Source organism: Hemitrygon akajei, chromosome 3 (genome assembly GCF_048418815.1).
Source record: "Hemitrygon akajei chromosome 3, sHemAka1.3, whole genome shotgun sequence".
In the NCBI taxonomy this organism is placed as follows: domain Eukaryota; kingdom Metazoa; phylum Chordata; class Chondrichthyes; order Myliobatiformes; family Dasyatidae; genus Hemitrygon; species Hemitrygon akajei.
The window spans coordinates 199,066,112-199,089,724 of NC_133126.1; the positions used below are offsets into that span (position 1 = coordinate 199,066,112).

Genomic DNA, 23,613 nt, shown 5'->3' on the forward strand with positions numbered 1-23,613 from the left:
TTGATTCTTCTGCAGACATTGCAATGCACCTGACAAAGACACTTAGCACATCCAGCCCTTACCTTTACCACAAGCCCCTTCTCTAGCGTGATTCTGTGATCGGAAACCTCAACGTTGACTTGTCTCACGTAAGACACGTACGGGTTTCCGCCTCTGTGCTCATTTGCAGCTTCAACTTTGAAAGGGGGCAGACTGCTGTCGGTACTGCACAGTTTTGATAAGGTGTACGTGCACGTTCCCATAAAGTCGTGAGCTTGGCCATCAAAGGTCATATAGTGAGGATCTCCTTGTACTATGCAGGAAGACTCTGAAAACAGCAAAACAGTCAGAATTACTCTTGTTATTACTGACATACTTCATGAAATTTGCTGTTTACTGTAAGGAATACAGCACAACACAGTCCAAATTACTGCAAGTTAGAAGCAGAAAATAAATAAATAAACAGAAGGGGAAATGTGAGGTAGCAAACATGGACTGTTCAGAAATATTACGGCAGAACGATAGAAGCTGTTCCTCAAATCCGAGTGTGGATCTTCCATCTCTTCTATCTCTTTCCCAATGGCAGTAATGGGGAGGCATGCCCTGGATGCTTATCAATAGGTGCCATCTCTTTGAGGTACAGACTTTTGAAGGTATCCTTGATGATGTGGAGGGTTAGTCAGCCCTTGTTGCTAAAGGGATCGGGGGTATGGAGAGAAAGCAGGTACAGGGTTCTGAGTTGGATGATCAGCCATGATCATACTGAATGGTGATGCAGGCTCAAAGGACTGAATGGCCTACTCCTGCACCTATTTTCTATGTTTCTAAATCTACTGGCGATTTGCATGGATCTTCTCAGGATTAGACTATGACCGATGGTTTGCATTCTTTACCAAAGAGATTCATGCAACTGATAACTCAATGCAGATGATAATGTTTAGATTAACAACTCAATTAACAGATGGCATAATCATCTCTGGAGAGGGAGAGTTGAGATAATTGAGGGTAGAGTGAGAGGAGACAAGGAATTTTTTTTCCACACAAAACGTGAATATTAGTGCTCAGAAAATGAAGACCTCAGAAAAGTGGTCCATGCAGACACAATTCCCACCAAATGTTGACAACTCACCAAGTATGCAGATGAACTTGTTTAACCAGAATTATTAAGATGGAAAACTACAAGAAGCAAAAGATTACAAGGGACTACTTTAGCATAGCATGCCTGCGATGGGCTGAGAGGCCTCCTTCTCTCCCAGGAATTTCTACCATTCTGGAAACCTCCAATATAAACCACACCACAAAGATTCCACATCACATACACATTGCATTCCCATACCTGTAAGGGCGGGCGTTGTGGTACTGGCTGTAGTTGAGATGCTCGTAGTTGTTGTCGTTCCACAACCCGCTGCAGGAATAAAATAGTACAGACGCAGAACAGATTAACCTTTATAACATAATCACATCATCTCACATTTCTAGTTGACTAAAGCATGGAAAACCAAAAGAGAACCACAGCATGACAGGAGCAATGCAATTTTGTTCAATTAAATAAATGCCGCTATCAGTAGTGCTACAGTGAAAGCAAGCGCCGAGTACAACAGACCCACCTCCACAGCACCCTACGTGAAAGGAAATGTCATCCACAGCAACATCACTCCGGTAGTCTTGGCCACGGACCGCCTCAAGGAGGATCTGTCAGAGAAAGCAGCAAAACTTCAGCAGGAAACAGCCAGTCAAGCAGCACAACTGAAGCCCCAAACTTGCATTTCACTTCAGTAAATCATGGGTGCACAACAGTTCTGAGACTGTGATGAAATCATTCAAGAGAGAATAAATCCAAAAATTATTTGAAAAATAACTACCGGCTCTTCAAAATTGTAAAGCACAGAAAGAGTGCATTAAGCGGGTTATATCAGACAAAGGACAGGAAATTCAATTTCACCAACAGCACTTCTATACATCCAAAATAATTTCATTGACATTTCAGTCTATCGCAAGACTGAAATGCCAGGCGCTGGGAGAAGAAGGATCAATCATTTGGACAACAGGAGATCCCCAATTTCAGTGTTAAAAATTGAGGAAGTGTTCTGAATGAGTACTGTTACAGAGAGAACAATAACATTCAGGATTTAACTTGTGGAAACTATAGAAAGGTTGCAGAGGAGATTTACAAGGATGTTGCCTGGATTGGGGAGCACGCATTATAAGAACAGGTTGAGTGAACTGGGCCTTTTCTCCTTGGAGCGACGGAGGACGAGAGGTGACCTGATAGAGGTGTATAAGATGATGAGAAGTATTGATCACGTGGATAGGCAGAGGATTTTTCCCAGGGCTGAAATGGCTAACAGGATTATTAAGGCACAGTTTTTAGGTGTTTGGAAGTAGGTACAGAGGAGATGTTAGGGGTAAGTTTTTAACATATAGAGTGGTGAGTGCGTGGAATGGGCAGCCAGCGATGGTGGTGGAGCTGGATACAATAGGGTCTTTTAGAGACTCCTGATACGTAAATGGAGTTGAGAAATATAGAGGGCGATAGGTCACCGGAGGTATTTTTGAAAATAAGTACATGTTCGGCACAGCATTGTGGGTAGAGAGGCTGTATTGTGCTGTAGGTTCTCTGTGTTTCTGCACAAATCTTTGGGTTGGGTAAAAAGACGCATTGATATTCGTTTATAGGCAATAAAGTGCAAGGTTTCAATTAATTAAGAGCTGTGTCGGGAATTCCCTAAAGTGGATTACTGGTTGATAAGTCTACAAATTTTGACGGACTAAAACTCGTTGATTGCAAGGGGAGAGGAAAGAGAACAGTGGCGTGCAGCATTAAGAATATTTGCAAACTCATCAACTTTGGACAGTGTGGGAAATGCACTAAAATTTTGCAATCATTTGCACCCAACGCAAACACCATTGTGTACATGGCATCTCCATTATTGTTTATTTACCTGGACTTGTATGAATTAAAAAATCATTTCAGTGACTTCTTGAGTATTATCCATGCAGCCTACCTGAGAACCTCCAGACAGGTGAAGGTCAACCTGTCCTTCAATCCATCGGTTTCCCTTATTTCCTGAATCAGACCACTTCAGCACTGCTGTTCCGCTTTCAACCTGGTAAACATTCAAAGCCATGCGCTGACCTACTCCATACATGTGGTACCAGAATCGCATGCATTGAGCTCCTCTCTCCGCACATGGAGCACTGACCAGATGGGCTCGGTCTCCTGGTTGGCCATCGTTGCCTTCAATGTAGATGTAGTAACCACCTGCAAACACAAGAAGGTTTATTCTTCCAATAGAAATCAGGTGCACAGTGGCTAAGCAGCAATCTCACATTACCTACCTGCTGTGGTGTGGTCAAAGCTCGGTCCTGTGTTATATGATGGTGTCGACCCTCTGATGCGTTTCCAGTCCAACGTATCGTTCTCAGATTGAGCCCAATGGCACAGGTCTTTGTCAAAGTTACAATCCAGTGAACAACCTGCCGAGTTCAGAAAGACAGACATTCATCAGAATACTCTCAACAACTGCTGAAAATATTCAACACCATACTATTGAATCGAGACACTGTACAGTCGCTCGGTACCGTACTTTGCGGGAGGCACCATAATTTTCCACACCTACCCATCAGAGGATTAAGACTTTTAATTTATAATTTATTATTACAATGGGATAAGTGTCCTTTATTTAAGATTAAACAGGATTGGGAAAAGGAACTCAATTTGACTTTTATATGGGAGGATTGGACTCGGATTCTGAAGCTGGTTAACTCTTCTTCGATCTGTGTTAGTCATTCACTGATTCAATTTAAAATTGTACATCATTACCATTTGACCAAGGAGACACTCTCTGAAACATTTCCCAATGTTGATAGTTATTGTGTTTGATGTAAAACTGAGATAGCTACATTGACACGTGTTCTGGTCATGTTCTATATTGGAACAGTTCTGGAAGTCATCTTCTCGACAATTTCTAAAACACTCAGAATTAACCTGCAACCTAATAAATTGACTGTGCTTTTTGAAATAATTCCTCAAAATATCCATGGTAGTTCTGTGTCTTACCAATATGTTACTGCATTTGTTACATTGATAGCTAGGAGGGCCATTTTGTTGAAGTGGAAGGATATATCAGCTCCTACTTTGTCACAATGCTTCTTCTCAATTGATGCTATGTCTTAGTTTGGAGAAAATTAGAAGTTGAACCTTTGAAACTTTATTTGATTTTGAGAAATGATGGGTCTCATTTGCTCGCTAGTATCATTTGAGCTCATTGATAGATCTTCTCCATCATCTAATTGTAAGATTTTTTGATATATTTTTCTTTCTTGCTGGCGGTTTGATGTTTATTTTTAGAAGCTTTTTGCATGACGCATGGCTCCGGGGTTGCACTCCTAATGGTCCCCCCCCCCCCACTTTTCTCTTAGTAGGGTTTTTTTATATTCACAAAATTTTCGATCTTTAAGATAATTTCTTTTTTTTTCGTTGAGGCATTGTAAGTGTTGTTACTTCGATGTACTTGTGTTATTTTTGAATAATATAATACTAATAAAAAGATTCGAAAAGAAAAGACAATTAATGAGGACAGGCTATCACTCAAAATCTACAGGGAAAGGAAGAACGGACTTCCGGTAAGATGGCGATTGCTTAGCTGCTCCGAGATTTTGTTCCGTTACTGTCGCTACCTTTGCACTAAATGTCTCCATTTTATAAAGCTTAGATAGGAATTATTTCGGTATCTCTTACTTGCCTGTGAATATATCTAACCTACAATGTCTAGCAAGAGTTCTAAATCCGGGAGAAAAGAAACTACGACCTCGTCGGACGTGACGATGGAGGCACTTGCAAATCTCCGAGATGAAATCTTAAAGGAAATTAAAACCGCTTTCAAACAGTTAGAAGACAAACTGGATCGGATCAACGATAAAGTGGACAAACATGCTGAACACTTATCTCGCATCGATTCGACTTCTGAAGCTTTAGAAAGTCGGGTTCGATACTTGGAGACTCTCTGTTCCAGCTTAGAGGAAAAATCTAATAAACTTCTTTCCAAAATGGTGGATCTCGAAAATCGCAGCAGACGCTGCAACATCAGAATTCTGGGATTACCAGAGGCATCTGAGAAGGGGTCAACCGTGAAGTTTTTCGCTGAGTTTCTCTGTGAGATATTCGGGAAGGATCTGCTTCCAAACCCGCCCGAGCTCGAACGGGCACACAGAGTTAACGTCCCCCCCGGAATTCTGGGCACCCGTCTGCGACCAGTAATCTTGTGTTTCCATCAATACCAGGTAAAACACAGTCTGATTGTGGAGGCACATCGCAGAGGCTCATTTGCTTTCTAGGATACAACCATTCACTTTGTGGAAGATTTTGCACCCCAGACCTTAAAGATGCGCGCTGAGTATAAAGGCGTAATGAAAGTGCTTTTTGATCTGGTTTCAAACCTTCCTTTCGTAATCTTGCTGACCTAAGAATCAAGTTTAATACCGGGGAATTCAAGTGGTTCAAATCAGCGAGGGAAGCCGAAGCGTTTGTGGCAAGTCTTCCGGCTATCCAGTCATCTTCGGAATCTGATCGGGCTTCCTAAAATGGTGGATAAGTACTCCTCGTAGTAAAATTACTTTCTCTGGACTCGGAATTCACTTGAATCACTCAGACATTATTCACTGAAACTCTAAAGGCTGTTGACAATCTCTCCCGGGATTTGATGTGTGTGTAATCTATTTTCACCTCTGTATAACTTTACCTACAGAGTTCTACAACTAAATCTAACTTGTTTTGGAGGTTCGAAGTCTTTAGTGAAGGCCTCCCTGTTTGTCGGTTCATAGTTCAACTGCTGATTTATTTTTCCTCTGTTTTAAATACTTATTTATTTTATCTTTTTCTTTTCTTCACCCCCTTTTTTTTCCATTCTCTGAATGTTTTTTTCTCCCTTCTCGGTAAACGGTTGATAAATACTCGTCTTGAATTTATAATTTTCCCCTTCCTCTTTTTTTCTTTTTCCTTCTTACCTTTTTCTCCCCCATTCTCTTACTTTATCCTTCTATAATATTTCGCGGGTAGGTTAGTTTTGGTTTTCTTCCGATTTTCTCTGTATTAAGTTGTATATCTCGGCAGAAGGTGTTCTAATCTGTAGTTATGTTTTCTAGTGCATAAACTAGTTACTGTTTGTTATAGCATTTATACGGAACTGCTGTCAATGACACAGATCTGGAAGTTGTATTTGGGTTAATTTTTTTGGTAGAGCTAGCTACTTGTTTTGGTAGCCGTCTAGTTTTGGGTTGTGTAGGTGGGGTGAGTTTTCCAGTTCCAACATTTCTTTATTGTTTAGGACATGTTTATATTTTGACCTTACGAATCTATGTTTACATCTCTGCTCCCAGACTGCTATTGTACCGCTTGATTTTTTATATGCCTGCTGCCTTTTATGCATTAGTAATTGATAATGGCTAGTGCACTTAAATTTGTGAGCTGGAATGTAAAGGGACTGAACCACCCTGTTAAAAGGAGGAAGGTATTCTCACATATTAAACAACTCAAAGCTGACATTGCTTTCCTCCAAGAAACTCATATTCGTTGTTTTGATAACTCCCGGCTTCTGTCCAAGTGGGCGGGTCAGCATTTTCATTCATCCTTTGCCGCTAAAGCTAGGGGAGTCTCCATTCTTATTAACTCAAATATTCCTTTTGAACTCCATAATAAAATATTGGACACAAATGGCCGTTTTATTATTGTTTCTGGTAAACTATATAACACTAAAGTTGCACTAGCAAACCTGTATGCCCCCAACTTTGATGATGTTAACTTTTTTGAACGGTTTTTTCCTCACTACCAGACTTAAACTCATACTCTCTTATATTGGGTGGTGACTTTAACTGTTGGTTGGATCCTAAACTGGACCGATCGTCCTCTGTTACCAGATCACCTACCAAATCTGCCTTAGCTATTCAGTCGTTTCTCTCTAATTTTGGTATCTCTGATATATGGCATTTCCTCCATCCTACGGAGAGAGATTATTCCTTTTTCTCACATGTTCACCATACCTTCACTAGAATTGACTATTTCCTACTCGATAACCAACTTATCCCATTTGCCCACACTTGTGACTATCAGAGTATACTGATTTCTGACCATGCCCCAATTACCCTCTCTCTGAACTTTCCCGGTCTCCCTCAGAGGAACAAACACTGGCGGTTCGATTCAACTTTATTATTGGATGATGATTTCGTAAAATTTATTAAAGACCAGATAACCTTCTATTTTAACACTAATACATCACCTGAAGTGCCATCCCAGATTGTCTGGGATGCCATGAAAGCATATTTGAGGGGTCAAATAATCTCTTACACAGCAAATCTCAATAGAAGATCCCGTGCAGATCGAGCAGACCTCATTAACCAGATTAAAGATGTGGATCAATTATATGCCCAAACTAAGAACCCTGAATTATACAAGAAGCGCGTTGAACTCCAAACTAAATTTAACCTTCTGTCCACTCAACCTGTCGAACGTCAACTTCTCGAAAGCAAGAGCCGTTTTTACATTCATGGGGATAAGTCTGGTAAATTCCTAGCCAATCAGCTGAGGCGTTCTAAAGCCAAACAACATATTACAAAGATCCGGAAGGAGAATGGAGACTTTACATCGGATCATTTAGAAATTAATGACGCATTTAAAAATTTTTATTCTCGGCTTTATTCCTCTGAATCCCTGAATGACAATATCTCTGTGGATCAATTTTTACAGAATCTGAATATCCCCTCACTTTCATCTGATTTCAAAGCCAAATTTAATGCGCCTATATCACTAGAAGAAATATCTTTTGCAATTTCTGCACTGTCCTCAGGGAAATCTCCGGGACCTGATGGGTTCCCTGTGGAATTTTATAAATCATTCTCCTCACTTCTTTCTCCTCAGTTACTTTCAGTATTATCTGACTCGTTTAACTACGGCAAATTGCCACCCTCTTTCAATGAGGCATCTATTATTCTTCTTTTAAAAAAGGGCAAAGACCCAACAGAGTGTTCCTCGTACAGGCCGATCTCTCTGCTCAATGTTGATGTAAAGATCTTAGCTAAAGTGTTGGCTCATAGATTAGAAACCGTTATTCCCTCCATTATCTCTGATGACCAAACAGGCTTTATTAAAAACCGTCTCCCTTTTTTTAACATTCGGCGTCTATTTAATATTTTATACTCAGTTCCAACTGGGACTCCTGAATGTGTTATCTCCCTTGATGCGGAGAAAGCATTTGATCGTATAGAGTGGAACTACCTTTTTGCAGTCTTAGAAAAATTTGACCTCGGCCAAAGTTTCATCTCTTGGATCCAATTGCTGTACCTGTGTCCTACTGCTTCTGTTCTAACTAACTTTCAGAAATCCCAAGTATTCAATCTCAAACGTGGCACCTGTCAGGGATGCCCCTTAAGTCCCTTTCTCTTTGATTTGGCTATAGAACCTCTGGCGATAGCATTTCGAAAATGTCCTGAACTGACCGGGATTTGGAGAGGGGGTGTTGAGCATAAAGTCTCTCTCTATGCTGATGACCTACTACTCTTTCTCTCATATCCGTCTACATCCTTACTTCTAATGTTTTCACTTCTTGACCAGTTTAGCCAGATCTCTGGCTATAAACTCAACTTACATAAGAGTGAACTTTTCCCAATTAATAAAGAAGCACAAGAACTAATATTTCATGATCCCCCTTTTAAAGTAGTCCATAATCAATTTACTTATCTTGGAATTACAGTCACAAGGAAGTTTAAAGATCTCTTTCATGAAAACTTTGTCAATCTTTCATATGCTACAAAACAGAGTCTGGTACAATGGTCACCTCTATCTATGTCCTTGGTAGGTCGTATCAATGTTGTCAAAATGTATGTTATCCCCAAATTCTTATACTTATTTCAATCTATCCCAATTTTTATTCCTAAATCTTTTTTTGATTCCTTAGACTCTATTATTTTGTCATATCTGTGGCAGAATAAGCGCTCTAGAATTAATAAAATCCACCTCCAAAAATCTAAAAAAGAGGGTGGCATGGCTTTACCTAACTTTCGCTTATATTACTGGGCAGCTAATATACGTTGTGCTGCCTTCTGGTCTTTCTTCCACGGTCAACCTGAGTGCCCTAACTGGGTGGCAATGGAGTTGAGCTCCACTAAAGAATTATCTATATCTGCACTTCTTGGCTCTGCACTCCCCCTAGCAGTCTGCCCAGATCAATAGCTAATCCTCTGGTTAGACACACTTTGCGTATATGGGCTCAGTTCAGGAAATGCTATGGTTTCCAAGGGTTTTCCATTTCTAGCCCTGTCGCACATAATCACCTTTTTTGACCTACCATGTTCGATTCAGCATTCCATGTTTGGTACAGGAAGGGCATTAGACATTTTGAAGATCTCTTCATTGATAACCGCTTCGCTTCTTTTCAACAGCTCTCTGTTAAGTTCAACCTGCCTAATGCTCACTTTTTCAGATATCTCCAAATCCGACACTTTACTGCTCCTTTAATTCCTAACTTTCCTGAAATGCCTGCGAAAAATGCTATGGACCTATTTCTCTCCATTAATCCACTAGGTAAAGGTTTAATTTCAATTATCCAAGATAAACTAGCAGCCTTATGACGGGCCCCTGTGGATAAAATTAAAATGGCCTGGGAGCAGGATTTAAATATCTCCTTATCCGAGGAGAGCTGGGACTCAGTTCTCAAATCGGTTAACTCAACCTCTCTTTGTGCTCGCCATTGTCTCTTACAGTTTAAGATTGTTCATAGAGCCCATATGTCTAAATCTAAACTATCTCGATTCTACCCTGGCATTAGTCCGCTCTGTGATAAATGTAAGAGGGGCGTGGCCTCTCTCATCCATATGTACTGGCTCTGTCCTAGCTTGGAGAAATTCTGGAAAGATGTCTTCACTACACTATCGGGTATTCTGAATCAGCACCTAGAACCTAACCCCTTAATTGCTCTGTTCGGTTTTTGGGGCGAGACAGATTTATGTCTGGGTCTGACCAAATGCCGAATACTATCCTTTGCCTCTCTCCTGGCGAGACGCTTGATCCTCCTTAGATGGAGAGATGTTGCCCCGCCCACTCATGCGCAATGGCTTAAGGACATTATGGCCTGCTTGGACCTCGAAAAAATTCATTATTCAGTTCTCAATTCGGATTTAAAGTTCCATAAGATCTAGGGGCCTTTTATCGAGTACTTTCATAACCTTCCTCTTGACTAGGGTTTTTTTTTCTTTTCGGTCCCTTGCTTTCAGCTCCCTTTTTTTTTCTGGTAGTGGGCATTATTATCCTCTGTTGCTAAGTGTATTCACAGTCTGGGAGTTTGACTGTCCAGACTTATACTCTCTATATTGTGTGGTGGTTGGTCTGGAATTGTTGTTTTTTTTTCTTGTGTTGTGGGGTTTCGGGAGGACACTAAGCTCACTTGTCTTTAATTTAGGTGCTTTTTTGTTAAATTCTCTTCCTCTGTAGCATATTGTTATTGTATGCTTAACCTTGCTCTGTATTAATGCTCCTCATTGGGATTTGGGGTTGTTAATTTTGTAAAATGTTTTGAAAATCTAATAAAAAAATTTTAAAAAAAAGAAAGGAAGAACAAATTACATTCCCTGTTAATCAGACTTCAGTGCCAGTCAGCAGAGATGTTTATTCAGATGCCATTGTCAGCTTGAAGGACTTGCTACTTGCTGCAAAGTACTCGGGTTTCTGTACACTGAGCCGGAAGGCTCCTTCAGGAGATAGTGTGCAACTTTTACCGGTCTATTACATCGTGGCATGATGCAGTTCCAGAAACGTCACTGATGGCAAAAGCCTCAGCTTGCATCAGGAACTTCAAACGTTAAGAGTATTAACTCTTGAAAACCTTTCTCAAAAACAATCCTTCGTTCATCAGTGGAGGACAACATGTAAACTACTAGAATCCCTTTGCCCAACTCTCTGCAAAGCAACTTGCATGGAGCTGATTGGACAGCAAAAAGCTTGGGCTTTCAATGGAAAATGTCTTTTGTCTCTTAACTGGGTTTCTCCATTCACCACATGCAGAAGTAAAACAGAGGAATAGATTAAGAGTTTGGACTTACTTTCCTCAGCACAGCCACTCTGCTGCCTCCAGTCTCCCAGCGCAACACCAGCTGCTTCACAAGCTGAAGCATAAGACTCCAGCATGTTGCACATCTGAACAGAGTCTCCGCCAGTCACACAATGATCGTAGACGCAGCTCTCAAAGTAGAGTTGAGGTGGGATATGCCAGTGGCACTCTTCAAATGGACCAGGGTTAGCCAAGACTATTTTACAGTATCTCTCTGCCTCTTCGCTTGCTGCTGGCTCGCATGGAGGTGGAAGTGGAGCTGTTTGGTTACACCTGTGCAACAGAAACAATCTCTCACTCTTCTCAAATTTAATTTATCCCATTCAGTCCTCTCCAAAACAGAAAGAAGCTTGGAAGGCTACGGGCAGGGCTTGAGAGAAAAATACACCATGCCATCATAATATACAAGAAAGAACATGACTCCATTACACAACTGAAAAGACTGAAAGACATCCTGAACTCAACACTGGAAATATCTTTACATTTCTCCCCGTGTGCCCTTGTCGTTCAAAAGAACAATACACTCGAGCTGATTTGAATTATCTCCTTGATATCGCTTCCTTGCCCCAACATTGCTTACATTCAAGCAACATTGCCACTTGCTGTAACACTTCTCAGGACTTGTGGAGACATCTTAGTATTTGTCTTCACGTAAATCACACACAGCAATACTCACGGCCAGTCGTCGTCAGTAACTGTCCAACTGTTCCCAAATTGGTTTGAATCCAAGGCTAGTATTCCATCAGGTTTCAAGAAGTCATCCAGTTGGTCATTGGTGTAGGTTCCACACAAGCCACACAGCTGTCCTTTGTATCTCTCGTCCACAACTACCACCAGTTGATGATCTCCGTCAAACTTCACCTGAAGACCAAAGTTGGTCTGGAGCACAACATATGACCCTACCAGCGACAGTCTTACCGAAGCAATGGGTGTCACAGGGAGATACACCCTCACTCCATCCACCTAAACAAAGCATTACAGAGTTAGCTTCCAGAAAATCACAAACAAACCAACTGTTGCTTGACAACATCATGTCAATGCTGAAAATTATACTCTTTCAAGTATATAATACTCACATAAACGTCCCTATTTTTCCGCAATGCAATGTGGAGGTTCTGCAGTCGCACGCTCACCGAGTTAATGGCAGTCCAGCTCGGACTACCTCGGTGCTCATTCCTACTCGTCACAGAAAATTGGACAGATGTATTTCCACAAGTCTCGGTCACCGTGTAATTGCAGGCACCCTGGAAATGGTACAGCTTCCCATCAAATGTTGTGTAGTGCGGGTCGCCATAGATGTGGCAAATGGCAGTGTCAGCGCCGTAACATCCCAAATTGCCACCCTGCACTTTGCAGATTTCTCCCGGTCCACAAGTTGCTGGCTCGCACACGATTCGGTCATTGCCAGTGCAGCGGCACCTTTCTCGACATCCGTCTTCCCAGAACATCGCACCTTTCTGACACACAAACGGCAAGGTTTATTTTCAACAGTGCTATGTGCTCTGATGGGAAACAGAACCTTGTTTTCATAGAAACCAAAGTGCACCACAAACACTTCCAACTTACCTCGTAGTATTTGTTCTTGTGCGTGCAACCACAGTTCTCCACAGACACGCACGAGCTTCCACTCAGGACAAAGCCATGGTTACACTCACAGTCCTCCACACAAGGCTCACTACAGTTCCCCGAAGCAAAGCGGTCAGTGCAAGTGGCTGGACAAGCACTAGCGCATGCGTTATAATGGCTGTTGGCTTCACACACGATACCTGAAAGCAGCAGAGAAGCAACAAAACTTTTTACACTTCAATTCAAGCTTCACAAATGGCGATTCTCTGACACGATGTTGTACAGCTCCGAACACTGCTAAGTACATCGGATTCCGGTTAATTGGACCATCAGTTAATCAGGGCAGCTGCTTATTTGGGACAACTCTTAAGCAACAAAATCTAATCCAGAAAATAACCCTCATTCCTTTCATTTGTTTGGGACACCGTGTCGCCTCATCGGCCAGTAGACTGCTGCCAAATAATGTATAACTTGCGCAGGGGGTCCCAACCTGTGGTACGCGGTCTGCTCGGAAAATGGTAAGGGACCACGACATAAAGAAGGTTGGGAACCCATGAACTTGTGTCAGCCGCGTGGACATGTGTGGCCGTTGGACACTACACTGTGCTTACAGCGAAGAGTTTTCAAATAGTGTCAGTTGAATGTGCTTGTGATCTTTGTCACTGATAATTGGTGAGAAATAAGCAGCAAGACAATTCAGAACTCTCTTGCTCACTGCGGTTTCAGGCACTCAGGCTTGGAGATGCCAGAAAAGGCTGGGATTGAAAAGGAAATGATCTCACTACTTCAACAAATTAAGAACTACAAACAACTTGAATGTCTCAGCAATCGCCTTAAACGTTACAATAAAAATGAAGTTTTGCAGGATGCAATTGGCAAAAGCATTGTATGAAGGCAGTACAATCTTCAACAGGTGTCTGCACTGATCTCCTTCATTAAATGGCAGCGTCTACTGAGTGATTCCTCTATCGATAACTATTGGGAACTAATACATTGATTTAGTGTACTGTAGTGGTACTGGATGGTTTCCAATTTGCTCTGTATTTCTTTTAAATACATAATTTGCTGAATAAACTCTCCTCCGACTTCCATCCGGTAACAAGTATCGATTTTAACTGACGGTGATTTGATGACAAATTCTGCCATCTTCATCATGGATGTAGATAATTTGTTGATCGGTTAAACAGCAGTTTGTCTTTTTTTAAATAACTTTTAATTATTTCCATGACCCTTTGGCTGATTGGGGCAGTCACTTAATTGGGCCAAAATGCACGGGTCCCGGGTGTCTCAATGAACCGGAATCCAGTGTATTACTCCAACAGCATTTGGAGGAGACAACTCATACGTACCACAGAAAGTGGAGTTCCTCCATGGCACAATGGTCACTCCTGCTCTCTGGCAGGCATCTGAATAGATCTGCAGGGCATTACACAGAGCTCCTTGGTCTCCACCGGTCAAGCACAGTTCAACAACACAACTTTCAAAGAAACCATTGGTGTTGATCACAGAGTGGCAGTTTACAAATGGCCCCTGTTGACTGGTGATCAGACCACAGAAATCATCACCTCGGTAGCGCTCCTCATCTGCGGGCTTACACTCTTCTGGCTCGACGGGGTCGCAACCTGGCTCGTCAGGTGGCACCTTCCAGCTATTTCCCAGTTCGTTGTCATCCTTAGCTTGCGTTCCATCAGCTTTCATGTAGTCATCCTGCCATTTTCCATTGTAGTTACCGCACATACCACAAACCCGATTAAAGTACGTACTGGGCACCTTCACTTCCACTGAATGATCAGTGTCGTAAGAAACGTACAGGCCAAAATCAGTTGTCAGGACCACGTATCTTCCGCTCCTACTCACACTCAGGCCACCCTCGCCACGCCCAACAGGTAAGGTCTCCCACACGTCATCAACCTGTGCACAAGACGAAATACTGCATCATACAGACTGTATGGGGCCGCAGCCCTGGAGAAACAAAACAACCATTTGCACCGTGCTCCTCTCAAGCCCTTCAGGCATGTCTAATGATCTTAGCCATCACATCCGTACACACTCACGTGCGTTCAGAACGCCCCTTCAGCTGAGGATAAAAAGCTCTCAATGCCGCTTTAATCAGACTCACTTCCGTCGCACTGCGCATCCCTTCTCACTTACTCGCATCTCCAGTTACAAGCAAAGTGCTTTACCGATCAAGTGTTTCCATGTCAAATGATTTTTAGTAGAGAGAGCTGTACTTTAGCAGAATTAGACTTACAGTAAGAGACTTACCAACACCCGCTGACGTTCCCGCTTCACGATCCAAACACTGTGGCCGTGCACAGTTACATGAACTTTCTGAACGTAAGATACTCCTGCGTAGCCACGATTTTCATTCTTTGTTTCAATGTTGAAGTACGGAAGGGAGGAGGAATTTCCACACGACTTGGCTATTGTGTACGTACAGCTGCCCATAAAGTGGAGGGTGGCTTTGTCAAAGGTGTTGTAATGCGGATCATTATGCACTCTGCAGATACCGTACGTGTATGAGTAGCAACCGGGGACGCCGTTTACAACTCCACAGTATGAACCTGTAGAACACGTTGAATCCCTGCACACCATTTTACTGCCTGCAGAAGGACATCTACATTTTCTTGAGCAGGTATCATCGGTCCAGAGTTCAGAGCCCACTGGGTAGTGCTTTCCTTCATACCAGCAACCACACTTATCCTCTGGCACACATCGGTCATTGTAGAGAAGGTAACCACTGTCACACACACAGCCTTCCACGCAAGGTTGCAAGCAGCGCGATGGAGCACTCGGACTCACACAGGTAGCTGGGCAAGCTGAGCCGCACTGCTCATAATGACTATTCGCTCCACACTTTACAGCTGTGAACGGAATCCATAAGGTTACACGTTACTTTCATCTGACATTCCTTCCATCAAACACTTCTCACTGCTCTCTATCTCCAATGAGTCTCATTGAAAGATCTGGCACTATACTCTCAAGCACTTACGGCAAAAGGTCTCATTCCTCCAGGCATCCACTCTCGCTCCCTCTGACTGGCATGCATCTCCGTATGACTCCAAACTGCTGCACAGAGCCTCCTGCTCCATGCCTAATGCACAAAGGTCGTATACACAGTCAGCAAAATAAGCTTCCGGGTCGACTCTCGAATGGCACCCTTTGAAAGGACCGTCTGCATCCTTGATTATCCCACAGTAATATTCACTTTCGATGATACGCTTTTCATCCTTACTGCAATTTGGTCTGATGCCAACATCAGGAGTACACCTGGGGAAACAGCAACATCCCAAATCACAATTACTTCCAGCTAAATCAAAACTCAAAGAGCATAAAGATGGAAATTGGAAACTGGACAGTTAGTTTCCAACCGAATGGAAAAGTTGCCAGCAGCTTGCTGCCAGTCACACTGTACCTTGTGTCATTTCCAGATTGCCAGCTGTTGCCCAAGCTGACTGAATCAGGTTCCATTATTCCATCTGGATTCAGAAAATCATCCCTTCTGTCTTCATTATAGTTCCCACACATTCCACACACCTTGCCTTTGAAGAGACTCGGGAGAGTCACCTCAGCTCGATGCCTGCCATTAAACTTCACTCGCAATCCAAAACTAGTGGCAATGACGACGTACTGCCCAGACAGAGTGACAACAACACCCGGGCTGACTGCAACAGGTAGCACTGCCTCTTCCCCATCAACCTGCAAACATCCAAATCATTCATCAATTGATTCTTCTGCAGACATTGCAATGCACCTGACAAAGACACTTAGCACATCCAGCCCTTACCTTTACCACAAGCCCCTTCTCTAGCGTGATTCTGTGATCGGAAACCTCAACGTTGACTTGTCTCACGTAAGACACGTACGGGTTTCCGCCTCTGTGCTCATTTGCAGCTTCAACTTTGAAAGGGGGCAGACTGCTGTCGGTACTGCACAGTTTTGATAAGGTGTACGTGCACGTTCCCATAAAGTCGTGAGCTTGGCCATCAAAGGTCATATAGTGAGGATCTCCTTGTACTATGCAGGAAGACTCTGAAAACAGCAAAACAGTCAGAATTACTCTTGTTATTACTGACATACTTCATGAAATTTGCTGTTTACTGTAAGGAATACAGCACAACACAGTCCAAATTACTGCAAGTTAGAAGCAGAAAATAAATAAATAAACAGAAGGGGAAATGTGAGGTAGCATACATGGACTGTTCAGAAATATTACGGCAGAACGATAGAAGCTGTTCCTCAAATCCGAGTGTGGATCTTCCATCTCTTCTATCTCTTTCCCAATGGCAGTAATGGGGAGGCATGCCCTGGATGCTTATCAATAGGTGCCATCTCTTTGAGGTACAGACTTTTGAAGGTATCCTTGATGATGTGGAGGGTTAGTCAGCCCTTGTTGCTAAAGGGATCGGGGGTATGGAGAGAAAGCAGGTACAGGGTTCTGAGTTGGATGATCAGCCATGATCATACTGAATGGTGATGCAGGCTCAAAGGGCTGAATGGCCTACTCCTGCACCTATTTTCTATGTTTCTAAATCTACTGGCGATTTGCATGGATCTTCTCAGGATTAGACTATGACCGATGGTTTGCATTCTTTACCAAAGAGATTCATGCAACTGATAACTCAATGCAGATGATAATGTTTAGATTAACAACTCAATTAACAGATGGCATAATCATCTCTGGAGAGGGAGAGTTGAGATAATTGAGGGTAGAGTGAGAGGAGACAAGGAATTTTTTTTCCACACAAAACGTGAATATTAGTGCTCAGAAAATGAAGACCTCAGAAAAGTGGTCCATGCAGACACAATTCCCACCAAATGTTGACAACTCACCAAGTATGCAGATGAACTTGTTTAACCAGAATTATTAAGATGGAAAACTACAAGAAGCAAAAGATTACAAGGGACTACTTTAGCATAGCATGCCTGCGATGGGCTGAGAGGCCTCCTTCTCTCCCAGGAATTTCTACCATTCTGGAAACCTCCAATATAAACCACACCACAAAGATTCCACATCACATACACATTGCATTCCCATACCTGTAAGGGCGGGCGTTGTGGTACTGGCTGTAGTTGAGATGCTCGTAGTTGTTGTCGTTCCACAACCCGCTGCAGGAATAAAATAGTACAGACGCAGAACAGATTAACCTTTATAACATAATCACATCATCTCACATTTCTAGTTGACTAAAGCATGGAAAACCAAAAGAGAACCACAGCATGACAGGAGCAATGCAATTTTGTTCAATTAAATAAATGCCGCTATCAGTAGTGCTACAGTGAAAGCAAGCGCCGAGTACAACAGACCCACCTCCACAGCACCCTACGTGAAAGGAAATGTCATCCACAGCAACATCACTCCGGTAGTCTTGGCCACGGACCGCCTCAAGGAGGATCTGTCAGAGAAAGCAGCAAAACTTCAGCAGGAAACAGCCAGTCAAGCAGCACAACTGAAGCCCCAAACTTGCATTTCACTTCAGTAAATCATGGGTGCACAACAGTTCTGAGACTGTGATGAAATCATTCAAGAGAGAATAAATCCAAAAATTATTTGAAAAATAACTACCGGCTCTTCAAAATTGTAAAGCACAGAAAGAGTGCATTAAGCGGGTTATATCAGACAAAGGACAGGAAATTCAATTTCACCAACAGCACTTCTATACATCCAAAATAATTTCATTGACATTTCAGTCTATCGCAAGACTGAAATGCCAGGCGCTGGGAGAAGAAGGATCAATCATTTGGACAACAGGAGATCCCCAATTTCAGTGTTAAAAATTGAGTAAGTGTTCTGAATGAGTACTGTTACAGAGAGAACAATAACATTCAGGATTTAACTTGTGGAAACTATAGAAAGGGTGCAGAGGAGATTTACAAGGATGTTGCCTGGATTGGGGAGCACGCATTATAAGAACAGGTTGAGTGAACTGGGCCTTTTCTCCTTGGAGCGACAGAGGACGAGAGGTGACCTGATAGAGGTGTATAAGATGATGAGAAGTATTGATCACGTGAATAGGCAGAGGATTTTTCCCAGGGCTGAAATGGCTAACAGGATTATTAAGGCACAGTTTTTAGGTGTTTGGAAGTAGGTACAGAGGAGATGTTAGGGGTAAGTTTTTAACATATAGAGTGGTGAGTGCGTGGAATGGGCAGCCAGCGATGGTGGTGGAGCTGGATACAATAGGGTCTTTTAGAGACTCCTGATACGTAAATGGAGTTGAGAAATATAGAGGGCGATAGGTCACCGGAGGTATTTTTGAAAATAAGTACATGTTCGGCACAGCATTGTGGGTAGAGAGGCTGTATTGTGCTGTAGGTTCTCTGTGTTTCTGCACAAATCTTTGGGTTGGGTAAAAAGACGCATTGATATTCGTTTATAGGCAATAAAGTGCAAGGTTTCAATTAATTAAGAGCTGTGTCGGGAATTCCCTAAAGTGGATTACTGGTTGATAAGTCTACAAATTTTGACGGACTAAAACTCGTTGATTGCAAGGGGAGAGGAAAGAGAACAGTGGCGTGCAGCATTAAGAATATTTGCAAACTCATCAACTTTGGACAGTGTGGGAAATGCACTAAAATTTTGCAATCATTTGCACCCAACGCAAACACCATTGTGTACATGGCATCTCCATTATTGTTTATTTACCTGGACTTGTATGAATTAAAAAATCATTTCAGTGACTTCTTGAGTATTATCCATGCAGCCTACCTGAGAACCTCCAGACAGGTGAAGGTCAACCTGTCCTTCAATCCATCGGTTTCCCTTATTTCCTGAATCAGACCACTTCAGCACTGCTGTTCCGCTTTCAACCTGGTAAACATTCAAAGCCATGCGCTGACCTACTCCATACATGTGGTACCAGAATCGCATGCATTGAGCTCCTCTCTCCGCACATGGAGCACTGACCAGATGGGCTCGGTCTCCTGGTTGGCCATCGTTGCCTTCAATGTAGATGTAGTAACCACCTGCAAACACAAGAAGGTTTATTCTTCCAATAGAAATCAGGTGCACAGTGGCTAAGCAGCAATCTCACATTACCTACCTGCTGTGGTGTGGTCAAAGCTCGGTCCTGTGTTATATGATGGTGTCGACCCTCTGATGCGTTTCCAGTCCAACGTATCGTTCTCAGATTGAGCCCAATGGCACAGGTCTTTGTCAAAGTTACAATCCAGTGAACAACCTGCCGAGTTCAGAAAGACAGACATTCATCAGAATACTCTCAACAACTGCTGAAAATATTCAACACCATACTATTGAATCGAGACACTGTACAGTCGCTCGGTACCGTACTTTGCGGGAGGCACCATAATTTTCCACACCTACCCATCAGAGGATTAAGACTTTTAATTTATAATTTATTATTACAATGGGATAAGTGTCCTTTATTTAAGATTAAACAGGATTGGGAAAAGGAACTCAATTTGACTTTTATATGGGAGGATTGGACTCGGATTCTGAAGCTGGTTAACTCTTCTTCGATCTGTGTTAGTCATTCACTGATTCAATTTAAAATTGTACATCATTACCATTTGACCAAGGAGACACTCTCTGAAACATTTCCCAATGTTGATAGTTATTGTGTTTGATGTAAAACTGAGATAGCTACATTGACACGTGTTCTGGTCATGTTCTATATTGGAACAGTTCTGGAAGTCATCTTCTCGACAATTTCTAAAACACTCAGAATTAACCTGCAACCTAATAAATTGACTGTGCTTTTTGAAATAATTCCTCAAAATATCCATGGTAGTTCTGTGTCTTACCAATATGTTACTGCATTTGTTACATTGATAGCTAGGAGGGCCATTTTGTTGAAGTGGAAGGATATATCAGCTCCTACTTTGTCACAATGCTTCTTCTCAATTGATGCTATGTCTTAGTTTGGAGAAAATTAGAAGTTGAACCTTTGAAACTTTATTTGATTTTGAGAAATGATGGGTCTCATTTGCTCGCTAGTATCATTTGAGCTCATTGATAGATCTTCTCCATCATCTAATTGTAAGATTTTTTGATATATTTTTCTTTCTTGCTGGCGGTTTGATGTTTATTTTTAGAAGCTTTTTGCATGACGCATGGCTCCGGGGTTGCACTCCTAATGGTCCCCCCCCCCACTTTTCTCTTAGTAGGGTTTTTTTATATTCACAAAATTTTCGATCTTTAAGATAATTTCTTTTTTTTTCGTTGAGGCATTGTAAGTGTTGTTACTTCGATGTACTTGTGTTATTTTTGAATAATATAATACTAATAAAAAGATTCGAAAAGAAAAGACAATTAATGAGGACAGGCTATCACTCAAAATCTACAGGGAAAGGAAGAACGGACTTCCGGTAAGATGGCGATTGCTTAGCTGCTCCGAGATTTTGTTCCGTTACTGTCGCTACCTTTGCACTAAATGTCTCCATTTTATAAAGCTTAGATAGGAATTATTTCGGTATCTCTTACTTGCCTGTGAATATATCTAACCTACAATGTCTAGCAAGAGTTCTAAATCCGGGAGAAAAGAAACTACGACCTCGTCGGACGTGACGATGGAGGCACTTGCAAATCTCCGAGATGAAATCTTAAAGGAAATTAAAACCGCTTTCAAACAGTTAGAAGACAAACTGGATCGGATCAACGATAAAGTGGACAAACATGCTGAACACTTATCTCGCATCGATTCGACTTCTGAAGCTTTAGAAAGTCGGGTTCGATACTTGGAGACTCTCTGTTCCAGCTTAGAGGAAAAATCTAATAAACTTCTTTCCAAAATGGTGGATCTCGAAAATCGCAGCAGACGCTGCAACATCAGAATTCTGGGATTACCAGAGGCATCTGAGAAGGGGTCAACCGTGAAGTTTTTCGCTGAGTTTCTCTGTGAGATATTTGGGAAGGATCTGCTTCCAAACCCGCCCGAGCTCGAACGGGCACACAGAGTTAACGTCCCCCCCGGAATTCTGGGCACCCGTCTGCGACCAGTAATCTTGTGTTTCCATCAATACCAGGTAAAACACAGTCTGATTGTGGAGGCACATCGCAGAGGCTCATTTGCTTTCTAGGATACAACCATTCACTTTGTGGAAGATTTTGCACCCCAGACCTTAAAGATGCGCGCTGAGTATAAAGGCGTAATGAAAGTGCTTTTTGATCGTGGTTTCAAACCTTCCTTTCGTAATCTTGCTGACCTAAGAATCAAGTTTAATACCGGGGAATTCAAGTGGTTCAAATCAGCGAGGGAAGCCGAAGCGTTTGTGGCAAGTCTTCCGGCTATCCAGTCATCTTCGGAATCTGATCGGGCTTCCTAAAATGGTGGATAAGTACTCCTCGTAGTAAAATTACTTTCTCTGGACTCGGAATTCACTTGAATCACTCAGACATTATTCACTGAAACTCTAAAGGCTGTTGACAATCTCTCCCGGGATTTGATGTGTGTGTAATCTATTTTCACCTCTGTATAACTTTACCTACAGAGTTCTACAACTAAATCTAACTTGTTTTGGAGGTTCGAAGTCTTTAGTGAAGGCCTCCCTGTTTGTCGGTTCATAGTTCAACTGCTGATTTATTTTTCCTCTGTTTTAAATACTTATTTATTTTATCTTTTTCTTTTCTTCACCCCCTTTTTTTTCCATTCTCTGAATGTTTTTTTCTCCCTTCTCGGTAAACGGTTGATAAATACTCGTCTTGAATTTATAATTTTCCCCTTCCTCTTTTTTTCTTTTTCCTTCTTACCTTTTTCTCCCCCATTCTCTTACTTTATCCTTCTATAATATTTCGCGGGTAGGTTAGTTTTGGTTTTCTTCCGATTTTCTCTGTATTAAGTTGTATATCTCGGCAGAAGGTGTTCTAATCTGTAGTTATGTTTTCTAGTGCATAAACTAGTTACTGTTTGTTATAGCATTTATACGGAACTGCTGTCAATGACACAGATCTGGAAGTTGTATTTGGGTTAATTTTTTTGGTAGAGCTAGCTACTTGTTTTGGTAGCCGTCTAGTTTTGGGTTGTGTAGGTGGGGTGAGTTTTCCAGTTCCAACATTTCTTTATTGTTTAGGACATGTTTATATTTTGACCTTACGAATCTATGTTTACATCTCTGCTCCCAGACTGCTATTGTACCGCTTGATTTTTTATATGCCTGCTGCCTTTTATGCATTAGTAATTGATAATGGCTAGTGCACTTAAATTTGTGAGCTGGAATGTAAAGGGACTGAACCACCCTGTTAAAAGGAGGAAGGTATTCTCACATATTAAACAACTCAAAGCTGACATTGCTTTCCTCCAAGAAACTCATATTCGTTGTTTTGATAACTCCCGGCTTCTGTCCAAGTGGGCGGGTCAGCATTTTCATTCATCCTTTGCCGCTAAAGCTAGGGGAGTCTCCATTCTTATTAACTCAAATATTCCTTTTGAACTCCATAATAAAATATTGGACACAAATGGCCGTTTTATTATTGTTTCTGGTAAACTATATAACACTAAAGTTGCACTAGCAAACCTGTATGCCCCCAACTTTGATGATGTTAACTTTTTTGAACGGTTTTTTCCTCACTACCAGACTTAAACTCATACTCTCTTATATTGGGTGGTGACTTTAACTGTTGGTTGGATCCTAAACTGGACCGATCGTCCTCTGTTACCAGATCACCTACCAAATCTGCCTTAGCTATTCAGTCGTTTCTCTCTAATTTTGGTATCTCTGATATATGGCATTTCCTCCATCCTACGGAGAGAGATTATTCCTTTTTCTCACATGTTCACCATACCTTCACTAGAATTGACTATTTCCTACTCGATAACCAACTTATCCCATTTGCCCACACTTGTGACTATCAGAGTATACTGATTTCTGACCATGCCCCAATTACCCTCTCTCTGAACTTTCCCGGTCTCCCTCAGAGGAACAAACACTGGCGGTTCGATTCAACTTTATTATTGGATGATGATTTCGTAAAATTTATTAAAGACCAGATAACCTTCTATTTTAACACTAATAC

General features: G+C 41.9%; 1 protein-coding gene across 1 annotated transcript in view; it reads right to left on the minus strand.

Moving 5' to 3' along the window:
- Nucleotides 1–23,613, minus strand: part of LOC140724669 (uncharacterized) — a 166,761-nt gene that overhangs the window by 78,733 nt on the left and 64,415 nt on the right. Inside the window, exons 79-96 of the mRNA XM_073039094.1 lie at nucleotides 19,685–19,822; nucleotides 19,351–19,607; nucleotides 17,953–18,037; nucleotides 17,682–17,750; nucleotides 16,429–16,673; nucleotides 16,057–16,340; nucleotides 15,634–15,911; nucleotides 14,907–15,505; nucleotides 13,991–14,552; nucleotides 12,642–12,841; nucleotides 12,152–12,532; nucleotides 11,752–12,038; nucleotides 11,068–11,348; nucleotides 3,319–3,456; nucleotides 2,985–3,241; nucleotides 1,587–1,671; nucleotides 1,316–1,384; nucleotides 63–307 (exon numbers count right to left, since the gene is read on the minus strand). Coding sequence (XP_072895195.1) covers nucleotides 63–307; nucleotides 1,316–1,384; nucleotides 1,587–1,671; nucleotides 2,985–3,241; nucleotides 3,319–3,456; nucleotides 11,068–11,348; nucleotides 11,752–12,038; nucleotides 12,152–12,532; nucleotides 12,642–12,841; nucleotides 13,991–14,552; nucleotides 14,907–15,505; nucleotides 15,634–15,911; nucleotides 16,057–16,340; nucleotides 16,429–16,673; nucleotides 17,682–17,750; nucleotides 17,953–18,037; nucleotides 19,351–19,607; nucleotides 19,685–19,822 — 4,460 coding nt within the window. The remainder of the gene's footprint in view (nucleotides 1–62; nucleotides 308–1,315; nucleotides 1,385–1,586; nucleotides 1,672–2,984; nucleotides 3,242–3,318; nucleotides 3,457–11,067; nucleotides 11,349–11,751; nucleotides 12,039–12,151; nucleotides 12,533–12,641; nucleotides 12,842–13,990; nucleotides 14,553–14,906; nucleotides 15,506–15,633; nucleotides 15,912–16,056; nucleotides 16,341–16,428; nucleotides 16,674–17,681; nucleotides 17,751–17,952; nucleotides 18,038–19,350; nucleotides 19,608–19,684; nucleotides 19,823–23,613) is intronic.